This window comes from Seriola lalandi, unplaced genomic scaffold (assembly GCF_002814215.2).
Source record: "Seriola lalandi dorsalis isolate HSWRI2012SDOR001 ecotype SW California unplaced genomic scaffold, Sedor1 jcf7180002054656, whole genome shotgun sequence".
NCBI classification, from domain to species: domain Eukaryota; kingdom Metazoa; phylum Chordata; class Actinopteri; order Carangiformes; family Carangidae; genus Seriola; species Seriola lalandi.
In genome coordinates, this window is record NW_019525209.1 from 534680 (window position 1) to 546370 (window position 11691).

Genomic DNA, 11691 nt, shown 5'->3' on the forward strand with positions numbered 1-11691 from the left:
TGTGTGTGTGTGTTTCTGGTGGTGAGGTCTTGGGGTCTCTCCAAAGATAACAGAATAATTAATAATCAAAAAGTAAGCGCATTTTACAGAAGAAGAGAATTAAACAGAACAGAACAGTCAGTACACAGACCGACCTGATGTTAGATGGGATTAATGTTTTATTTAATTCATGGTGGCTTGATGTGTAAACAAAGAAGAAGGAACAAGCAGGCAACGGGTGTGTGTGTGTGTTTGTCCTGAGGCCAGCGTGTGTGTTACTGGCTAACTATCCAGCCACTGCATAATTCACAACTTTATGGTCATAAAAAAATGTGTACATGTGCACACACAGACACACGCACAAATATACACACTGACAGAAAACATAGGGAATCCTTGTTTGTATCGTTCAGTCCTCCTCTGGCTCCAAGTCGGCTTCCTCTCTGAGATTCTCTCTCTGCTTCTACACTCTGTGCCTGCCAAATGCTACCACACACACACACACACACACACACACACACACACACACACACACACACACACAATTCTGGCAGAGATGCGTTCAGCTAAGTGGGTCAGCCTTACATACAGAACAGACCAATTCAGGGAGAGGACAGAACGTTTACAGCTAATGTGCTGTTCACTCTCTCCCTCTCTGTTTTGAACCTTGTGTCAGAGTTAAGAGCCTTTTATAAGATGCATGTACGGAATTTAATATTTAAACTTGATTCCACTTTTAACAGCTGCAACATGAGCTTATATCTTTGTTCAGCTTGTGTGTATGTGCACATACACTATATATATGTGCAAAGATGTGTACTACTGTTCAGAAGTTTTCTCCACTTTTTTCAGTTCCAGTTTTAATAAACAAAAATGATTACTATTATTATTACGTCAAAGAGTAAAGTGGACAACCTGTGCACAATTTTCTAGGATAAAATTACAAATAAATAAACCAAAGTTCAGTTAATTTTATCACTACATGGCCAAAATGTGTTGCTACGTTGAGAGGAAACTGATGAATCTAAGGAGAATATTGGGATTGATGGACGACACGTGATAAAGGTCATGAACTCAAGCCAAGTCTTCAACTTTTGCAATCTTCGCTGGATTTTGCTTTTGGATAATCCAGATAATCTGTCTCTGATTACTATATAATAACTTGTGATTTCATTTTAGTTTTGTAGATAAATAATTCTCAGTGAAATCTGAAGTAACTGGGATTCTGTTTCTGGAAGCAGAGGTTGCTGTTGTCTCACTTGTTAATTTTGTAAATTGGTCTTTTACTGCCAGACAATAGATAACGTCACTTTTCCTTTAATTGAATTTTCTCATTTTAAAGGATTTTACTGCACAGGAATAATGTAATCTATGATCATTCATCTTTGAATGGTGGGAGGGTGGTCGAGCCCAGATTTCAGTTTTTAAAAAATGTTTCTTCAGTTTAGAAGCATCACAAACCTGAAATTAAATTAGACACCAGGGTGAATCTACAGCATCCCATTCAATGTGGATGGCAAACTGTTACAGCTTTAAAATCTGTGAATCCTGTAATGTGCTGCCCATCAGATGCGTCTCCAAGTGGTTTATATACAACCCATAAATATGCCTGTAAATCTGGTGAGGGCAGCAATGCGGAAAAACAGCGTCTGACATTAAACAAGCAACACATACAGGTCATCCAGTCATGTACAACAACTGTTTAGAAATGGTCAAATTTGTTCTTCATAATCATTGATATTATTCAAGTTCCTGTGTTTGTGCACCTGTTTGTTTTTTACAGGCCCCAGACAGTGACCTAACTCCATGGCGTGCCGCCGAGCAACTCATTCAAAGCGGAGGTGTAATTAGTAACATTAACGATGGCCCAGGTCCATACAAGTGTCCCAGCGGCCAGGCTGTGAGCCAGCATCCACAACACAAGGACCCGAGAACCTGCACACACACACAGCCGAGCACAGCCATGATTAATCAGCTGCACCTGTGCTGTTCCTGCAGGAGGAGTTACCTCGCTGCAGCACACAGGTAAGATGCTTATACTTATAAAAAAGTGTTGACAGTGTGAGATAAAAGTCATGTTAGCTTTAAAAAAATTAGCTCTCATTAGCCTAAAAGCCACTTCTGTACTCATAGATTAGCATGGTAACTAGCATCAACCTTACAAGTACTGGCAGAGGGACAGCTGTTAGCTTATGACATTTAAAACTTGTTGAGATAGAAGGAGTGTTTATTAAATACCAAAGCTAATTCCTGAACCGTGGCTCGACCATCTTGATAAACACAGATTTAGCATTTCTTTTTGAGGTCATGATTCCCGTTCACGTCACCATGTTTCCGGCCAGAGGAGAGACGGTCTCAGGTCATTTTTTGATTGTGAGTCACGATCGCAAATACGTAAATAGTATTTGACGTGTTGCATGAGCTTCGTTAGAAAGAAAGGCTACTTGATACAGTGTTCCCTTGAAGCAATGCAGCCTTTGTTTCTCCGTATCTCGTGTCCGGAGCCGGCGCTTTCAGTCGACAACACCTGTAAAGGTGTGGCCTTCAGAGGAGTGGGAGGCTGTGAATTACAGGTTCAACAGGCAGGTTAACAGCAATCACATCCAAACAAATCACCAGAGAGCGTTAGCTTTTGTTGATTCTGATGATGTTTTTGTTTCTGTCAGTCGGTCTTAGAGCTTAATGATGTTCTGAATTTGAGCATGGTGTGGTTACCTGTCAGAGCAGCTCCGGTCTAAGTCTTATTCGTCTTGCACTGAGGATTATTAGGAGGGAAGAGCACCATTCTCCTCACAAGATAATAAATGATCTATCTCACATCCTTCTCTTTGAATATCAAGCGTTTTCCTTCTGGGTTGAGTTTCAAAAATACAGACTGAAGCGTTATAAGATCTCATCAGTCCCATCGGCCATTATGATTTTAAACCACTGCAATAGTGGAACATTACATGGTCACAGAGCACGTCACAGCAGTGTCTACGTCCACATGAGGAATATTCTGATACTCTGTGCAATAACAGTGCAGTATTTGTTTTAACATTGTGTTGGTTTTATCCATGTCTTTGGTTATGAAGGATTGTGAGGACTTTTTTTTTTTAAAGAAAGTGGATGGATGTTGACATATACTGTAAATTACACAATTTTTCACCTGCTTGTGTTTGAAGGATAAGAGCTGATCAGCTGAAATGTGTAAAAGAAGAGAGAGAGCAGATGGCAGGGAGACAAACTGTGAAAGTACAGCACACTGAATATTTTATACTCTGCCTCCTGGGAGACTGGACAGTGACAAGGACAGAGAGAGAGGAGAGGACGAAGCGTAGTGAGGTGTGTATTTTCCAGAAATTAATTCCTGTTAATGGAGGAATTGACTAAATAAAGAACCTTTGGATTAAATCAGTATGTTGTTGTGTGACGGACAGAAAGTCTGAGGTCTCACCACTGATTTTCAATATGGTTTTAAAGTGTAACCACAAAGACATTTATCATCTTCATTTTAAACCTATTGCTGTTCTTGTAGTGTGTGTTTTGGCTCCTCGTTGTGCTGAAAGTCTCTCCAGTTTCTGGCAGAGGGGACGCAGATTTATGTGTAACGTTTCATCGTTCAGCTTCCCATCTGTCTAAACAGGACTCTCCTGGCACCGAAAAGGTTCCCCGCACCAGCAAGCTACTGTTGCTGTGGTTCACAGCGGGGAAGGTGTTACTTGGCCGGTTTCACTGTGCCAGACGTACTGCTTAGCATTCAAGCCAAAGAATCCCATACTGCTTAGCATTCAGCAGACTCTCTGATCTCTCTGGTGTCTTTTTAAATGTGGGGAAATCATTGTTATACCAACTTTTGGCAAAGATATGTTTTTCTTTCTGTTATTGTCTTCTATCCAACAGACCTTTTACAGTATCTTCCACTGCAGCTAATGAGCTCTTTCAGTAATAGTGGACCAGATGTAGCAGGTTTAACCCTGATGTCTGAATGTCACTGCACTTGCAAATGACCCAAACCAAGCTGACGGGGTTGTGCTTAAAAGTAACTTCCCCTCCTGTCACTTATCTTCCTCATTTACTGCCTTTCCCTGCAGCTCGCAGTGGAAAGCTTATTCACAGCACCGCAGCAGAGTCTCGGTCTGGTGTCTTGGCTCTGGCCTCATTATTCCCAGCAGACACACTTACTGTGAGCACAGAGACGGAGAGTGGGGGGAGCGGTGATAGCAGATATCTCCCTCGGGAGCCTGGAGTCAAAGTATGCAGGTGGATGCTGCAATGAAGCAGCAGCAGCAGTGTTAGAGGCGAGGAGGAGCGGCCTATTTTCTAACAGCTGGAATAGACTGTTAAATTGTGAGGTCATGTTGATTAGGTGATGGGGACGGTGGAGCAGGTTGGATGTAGCAGTGCAGCGTCCCTAAACTGGCTCAGGAGGCGTGGCTCCGTTTGTTTTGCTGAGGTTTCTGTGGCTCTTTCATTTTCATTCAGGGTGTGTCCATGTCTTCACCACAGTTCAGGATCCAGACATGATCTTTAAATCTACGTGTTGTGAAGTTTGAATTTACAAATTCACTGTTAACACAACCCGAATATAATCTGAGGTGGCCAACTAGTTAGCGGGCTCGTTAGCTTTTGTGCTACAGGGTGAAGGTGGAAGATGAAATACGGTTACTCCCTTGACACTGTGCAGCTGTTTGTATAATTTTGTCTTTTTTTTGTTTTGTTTTTGTTTCTGTGGCTGCACCAGCTGCTGCAGAGGTCTCATTGAGATGAGGGAGGGAGTGTGCATCTCTCTGCTGCAGTGCCTGAAATGGTTGTTACAGAGAGAGAGAGAGAGAGAGCGAGCGAGCGGCTGACGGAGAGACTTGTTTATAATCCTCTGGTGTGTGTGGATTATCATCCAAATCTCTCTGTGGCACACTCACACAGGAATCATGTCTGTGTTCATCAGTTCACCGGCATCTGGCTTCACACACACACACACACACACACACACACACACACACACACACACACAGAGAGAGCCCCTTTATAGTCAGCAGCAGTATAAAGATCACACTGAAGATAAAACTCTGCATATCTTACGGGTAAATCTTTCCACCCTTGAGTTTAAAAAGCTTTTTAAAGCAATGTCAATGTTTTTATTAAAACATCAACAGTTGTCAAGTTAAAATATGACGTGTTGGTGATCACAGATCTTCACCCTGTCCTTACAAAATAAGCTAAAATGTAAATAAATAAGCTGTTACTTGTCTCGGTCATGGTGTCCTTCTCTGTTTACCTCCGTCTCTTCCTGTCGTCACCACAAGCCCAGCAGAAAAAAAAATGTGCTGACTGTGCAGGGTCCCTGAGCGAGCTGGGAGGGCTGTGATTGGTCAGCGAGCACCCCACCCATCTTAAATTCTACAATAAAGCAGGAACGCCAGCGGACTGCATACAGGAGGAAAGACTGCTCTGCTGCAGCGGCTCTGCAGACTGGGGTTTCACTCTTTATCGATGCAGGGAAGGGTTGTCCAGAGTGTGTGTGTGTGTGAGCTTTTCCAGCTCAGACACACACACTCACTGAGTAACACAGTGTCTCACTGTTAAATACTGAGCAGCCTCATTGAAGCAGACAGAGGTTTAAGTATCCTGCTCAGCTGTCTTGATTTGATTTGTCCAGTCAGTCCAGCCACCCAGACTTTAAGAATTAAGAATCTCTGAATGTGATGTCTGGTTTTGTGTTTGTGCAGCACGGAGCCAGTGATAGATGTTTACTGTACTGAGCAGACCTGCCCAAAGAAACACAACAAATGATGCTCAGACTGACAAACTTGGATCAATGTCTGAGCAAATATTGTGATGTTTTTCTCTCCCAATGGTCTGAAACGGAATCTTAAAATAAAAAAGGACAGATTTTTGAAAAACTTTAAAGTTCAACTGGCAAATGAAATGAGACCGCCGCAAAAAGTAGCACTGATTACCTGGCCTTTATGGTCTTGGTGAGCACACCTGGGGAGCACCTTCAGGCTAATCAGAAAATCTGGGTTTGGATTGACCTATGACCTCACATCATCGGGGGTTCTCCAACCTCACCTGCTCAGGGAGGCACCTGAGACCAACAAGTTGCCATGGCTACCACTAGCCGCACATCAGATGCCAGATTCTAAGTGGCTACATTTCCCTTTCCTTTTTCCAGCACGATGCCAAAACTCACAGCTGCAGATGTACCCCTCATTTCCTTTAAATGTCCTCCAGCAACAGACTGCGCCGCTGCACCCGCTCACATTATAAACTGTAGCAGATGAAAGTACCAGAAACATGTCTGTAGAGTGCAGAGAAAAGTTTTTGTTGGAGTGTGAGAGTGAGGGAATGAGTCATATTGTCATTATTAGAACAAATATTATTCGGCTGGTGAGGAGGTTTTTATGTGTTTTTTTTCTGATATAACAAAAATGTTCTTTTAGAGTGGCCGTGATGCAACACTGCACTTTATCTGACCCCAGATAAACCTGACCATAACCCTGCAGTGCCACAGACACGCGGATAAACAACACCCGCCCTCCTCACCTTTCTTGAACTCCTCCAGCATGGCGTCCAGCTTGGTGTCGTTGAAGACGCAGTGCAGCGGGTGTTTGTAGAACTGGGTGATGGTCTTCAGCGGGGTGCAGTCGTCCGGGTCCACGAACGCCAGGTCCTTGACGAACAGGATGTCCACGATGTTGGAGCGCTCGTTCTCAAACACCGGTATCCTCGTGTAGCCGCTCTGCATGATCTCCGACATGGTGTTGAAGTCCAGCACCACGTCCGAGGCCAGCATGAAGCAGTCGGTCAGCGGCGTCAGGACGTCCTCCACGGTTTTGGTGCGCAGCTCCAGCGCGCCCTGGATGATGTTGAGCTCCTCTTTGACCAGGTCGTGGTACGGGTCGGTGACGCGCAGCATCTCCAGGAGTTTCTCTCTGGTGTAAAAGTTGGAGATCTCCTGGTTGAGGATGAGGTCCAGCAGTTTGCTGATGGGGTAGGAGATGGGGAAGGAGAGCACCATCAGCAGCCGCGTCACCCAGATGGTTTTGGAGGCGATGGCCAGGCCGTGCCGCGACGCCACCGAGTGCGGAAGGATCTCCCCGATGAAGAAGATGCCGAAGGCGCAGATGACCGTGGAGAGCCAGGTCATGCCCAGGATCTGACACATCCACACGGCGAGCGACGCGTTGATGATCGCGTTCCCCAGCAGTAAAGTGCACAGGACGTAGTTACCGTGCCGACGCACTGACTCGATTTTCCGCGCGTAATTCTGCTCCTTGTCGGTGCCGCTGTTCTGCAGGACCTGCAGCTCCACCGGGTCCAGCGCCAGCAGGCTCAGGTTCAGTCCGCTGAACAAAGCGGACAGCCCGAGCAGCAGGACTGAGACCAGAACCTGCAGCCACAGCTCCGGGACAGCCGAGCGCTCCACCACGGCAACCCAGAAATCCCGGGTTCGGTAGTGTTCCCATTTGGATCCGTCGAAGGCGCACATGGAGTAATATTTGATCTTCTCCCCCCTCCGCAGGTCCTTGGCCAGCAGCTCCACCAGCACCGAGTTCTGGCTGGAAGCAGACTTGAAAGACCCTAAAACCTCGATGTCGGACGTCCTGGCGTTCTTGTCCATGCACATGTTCCGCTTCGGGTGAACTTGTCCCTCTCGCCCGGGAGTTGGCTCCTCGATGAAGGCGATCCAGGGCGCGGCGTTGTTGGCCCGGGTCGCCGCGGTGCGGTTGAGCCTCTGCGGGGAGGTGGAGTAGTAAACCCGCAGCATGAAGCGGGTTCCCTCGGTAGCTTTCAGCACCCCGTCCTCCACGGACAGCTCCGCCCCGGTCTCCTCCGGCCGAAAGCCGAGCAAGCCGAGCGCCGGGGCGGGGAGCAGGGTGCAGGCGTACAGGCAGAGCAGCAGCAGGCGGGACGGAGAGAGCGGAGCCCCGCGGAGGAGCGAGGCTCCGGATCGGTACCGCGCGGCCGCATCCTCCGCAGCCATGATGCGGTGTGAGATGCTCAGTCAGTCCAGGGCTCGGGGGTCACGTGGTGCTGCGTGGTTCCGGTCCATGTGGGAAAAGGAGGGACCAGCAGTTCTCCTTTACCGCCCGGTGATTGTGATGTTCTGCTGTACCGAGGGAGAGATGCGCCCTCCACTGTGCGGTGACGTAACTTTTCTAATAATAGCCTCGAGCTCACTACATGAGAATGACTGTAATACAGCAGTAGTGCCCCAGTTTATCATGTGCAGTATTTGTAAGGACTTCGTGATGAACCTTACCTGCCATGAACTGTCACTTTAACACGAGTCTGCGCCTTTAAATAGAGAGAAAAGTGACTTGATCGTGAACCAGGAGTAGTAATGGTATTACTCTGATTATAGTCCTTGAATAGTCTGATAAATGTTGTAGTGATGACACTCATTAAAGCCTTCCCAGTTACCTAATTGTGCCTTGTATCATTTATTGAAATCTAGTGCCATCTAGCTTCAGTACTCCTTAAGTAAATTACAGTTTACTGGTTTTTCTGGTCTCTTCACTGTTGTTATTAGAGGTGCTTCAAAACTGTAGGTGGATCAGGTTTAAGTAAATAACAAAGAGACCTTCTGGGTTGCCAGGTTGGGCAGACTTCAGCGATACCCCCCTCCGATGGATTGTTTTGACCACTTACCCTCAGGAAATGAGCTGTAGAGCTAGATTTATTTATTAATAACTTCTCAACATCTACAACTGCATGCTTTAAAAATTATTGTAAAAACTCTTTAATCACAATGAGCTAGTTGTTAAAATAAGTGCAGATATTTTTAGCGTTTGAGTATTTGTTCAGGGATTTCCAGCATTTAGACTCATTAAGTGGAAACAGTGAATGATATCCAAACCTTTTTATAAATGGCAACCCAAAACCAAGGTGGTTTATGTTGTTTTATTTATTCGTTTTTTTGACTATGTGTTTCAGTATGAACCACTAAAGCTTATTGCCTGATCTCGAGACCCCGGCCTGAAGATGGTCGCTGTGTCAAAATCAAGTTTGCAAGACCTTAACTTTCTTTTAGTTCTGTGATTCGTGGTGTTTAAGCAAATTACCACACAGCAAACCTGCGGCCGGGTTTAGGATATAAAAGTGGTTCCCATCAGGTCCAGCAATAACCAGCAGCCACGAGTGTAATTTAGTGACCTGTAGAAACTGTAAGATATTGGAACATCTGCTGTGATAACCGCATGTGATTCCTCTACTGTCTTTAGAGTCTTTTTTTTTCTCGTCTCACAGTCTTAGTTAAGGTGTTATTGAGACTCAACTTTCAGGTGTGATAACAGCTGATTCCAACGTGATGTTTATTATCTACATGAGACAGGAACCACGTTACCTGAGTCCAACATTGAACATCGGACCTGAACGAGGAAGAGGAGAGCAGGACTGTGGATCCTTCTCTCGTCTCTCTCATCATCCTCTTTAACTTTGAACCTGAAACTGGAAACTTTTCATGTTGATTCTGTAAATAATGAGTCTGAGAGATTGAGTTGTTTACTCTTCATCTTTTACCGTTTCCCTCCTTTGCTGCCTTCAATTTACAGAAATATTTACTGCCACAAATCATGCACTGTGTTTTCTAAACTCTTGGGCATTAATCTGCTGCTATAACAGTCTCCACTCTTCTGGTTTCAGGCCTCCCACCAGATGTTGAACCCAGCTTCAGGTGATGTGCTCCCACTCATCCACGAAAAGTCCAACGCTGAAGGCGGGTGATGAGTTCTGGGGTCGTGGGCAGCGTTCTGGATCATCCCAAAGGTGCTGGATGGGATTTAGGTCGGTGCAGACCAGTCTAGGAAAGCCATTTTCCTCGTGGCGTTGTTTGTGTTCACTGTTGATACGATTGTCTTAGGTTTCGTTGTAGGCTGTAGTATTAAGATTCCCCTGAAGTGGAAATAAAAGAACGACACCAAACCACAAAGAACACCTTAATACCAATAGTAGAGAAAAGTATGGGGAGGGGAATCCACATACTTTAGTACCACGTCCTGTAAGGATGGAAAAAGGGAGGCGACACATTCAGTCACCAGATTTCAGCCCAGATGAGCAACTATAGGAGATTATATAAAACAATGTAATGATTAAATCCAACACTTTATGTCTCATTTTTACCAATTAAAACAAATTTAAAATCACAAAACTGCAGAAAACCGGGATGTTTAATGATGGATGATTAATGCAATTAAACGTTTGTCCACATGGTGGCAGTAGTGTAAAGGCTATCAGAGTCTGCGAAGGAAAATCACATCACACCACAGACTAACCATAAACCTGTCGCTGTTAATAATAAACTAATTTAACCAACATCACCTCTGTAGCATTAATAATCTAATCATAATCTATTTGTTTCCAGTTTTTATTCCTCTTGTGGGTTTCCCTTTAGTGCTCTCTTGCCTGTTGTTGTTGAAATAATTATTTCTGTCTAAAATTCATGTGGTGAGTCGACCAGCAGAATCTGAACATGGTATATTTTTTTTAATTATAAGTTAGAGTTGGAGATAGATGAAATACTTATGATGATTAATAATAAATAATAAGCATAATACATTTATTTATAGGTGCCTTTCAAGGACACCTTCCAACACAGTAAAAGATAAAAGCACAAGGCATAAAATACTAAATTGAATAAATATAATTTCATAAAATAAATATGGTTTGCATTGAACGCAGTTGTTGCTGTATTGTATTCATGGTGTCCCCCTGTATAAATAAAGGTTTGAATGAATGAAAGAATATCTAGGAACACCATGTGGATCCCAGGTGGTGACCCTGTGGTACTTGGTGTAGGTGGGTACATAGTGTGTTTTTAAGGTTTTCTGTGGAGCTTTTTCTTCTTCTTTTTTTTAAAATCACAGTTGATGCAGCATAAATGCACCCAGACCCTCCATGAACTGGTTTATATGGCGACAGCAGATTGTGGCTGGAGTAGAAACCAGTTTGCGTTACTTCCGGAGCTTTCTTTTGACGGATGAGCCCTCGTTGATCGTGGGCGGAGCTCTGCTCTGGATCTGTTGCTTGCACACTTTGCTAACGTTGCACGGTGATAATCACCGTCTGTAACCGCATGACAGTCGTCCCCAGGTGAATGACGGTGTCTGCAGTGCGGGTGTTTGTGTGAAATCACCGCACACCTCACCTGCACCGCGCAGAGCAGGAGGTGGCCGGGCAGAAACCCGCTCCGGTCCCGGATGGAGCGAGTCGGTCACAAGTGAAGAGTTGGGAAACTTTCAAAGTTGCTCAAAAGAAAAAAAAAAAAAAAAAAATCACCAACTCTGGTCAATATTTACAGAAGCAGGTTAGTGATTAACTGTCCCCGGGTGCAGCAGCTGCAGACAGTCCCAGCAGACCGACAGACAGACGGACAGTTACTCTCACTCTGCCCGCTTCAACATGCTGTGCGCTCGGGTCTGGAGAGGTCTGAGTCCCCTGTGCAGAGGAGGCCACCTGACAGCATGGACACGGACCCAGAGCCACACCGCTGCTGCTGCCAGGCTGGACCTGAGCGGGATCTACCCGCCCATTGCCACCCCGTTCACCGCCAAGGAGGACGTGGACTACCGCAGACTGGAGGAAAACCTGCAGAAATACAACAAGATACCATTTAAAGGTCAGGAGACCCTGAAGAATTAACGAAGACATCCCCGGTTTGTTCAAAGACCAGTGGAGTCTAGACCTGTTCCCGAAGTGGAGTCAGGGTGCAGGGGTCACTGGGGGTGGGGA

At 45.2% G+C, this 11691-nt stretch overlaps 2 protein-coding genes across 2 annotated transcripts in view; one reads left to right on the forward strand and one right to left on the reverse strand.

Moving 5' to 3' along the window:
• LOC111665632 (metal transporter CNNM1-like) overlaps positions 1-7954 on the reverse strand; it is a 21102-nt gene extending 13148 nt beyond the window's left edge. Inside the window, exon 1 of the mRNA XM_023420708.2 lies at positions 6505-7954. Within this exon, the coding sequence (XP_023276476.1) occupies positions 6505-7945 (1441 nt within the window). The 5' untranslated portion in view covers positions 7946-7954. The remainder of the gene's footprint in view (positions 1-6504) is intronic.
• Positions 7955-11035: 3081 nt separating this feature from the next.
• Positions 11036-11691, forward strand: part of hoga1 (4-hydroxy-2-oxoglutarate aldolase 1) — a 19809-nt gene continuing 19153 nt past the window's right edge. The window contains exon 1 of the mRNA XM_023420716.2: positions 11036-11578. Within this exon, the coding sequence (XP_023276484.1) occupies positions 11362-11578 (217 nt within the window). The 5' untranslated portion in view covers positions 11036-11361. The remainder of the gene's footprint in view (positions 11579-11691) is intronic.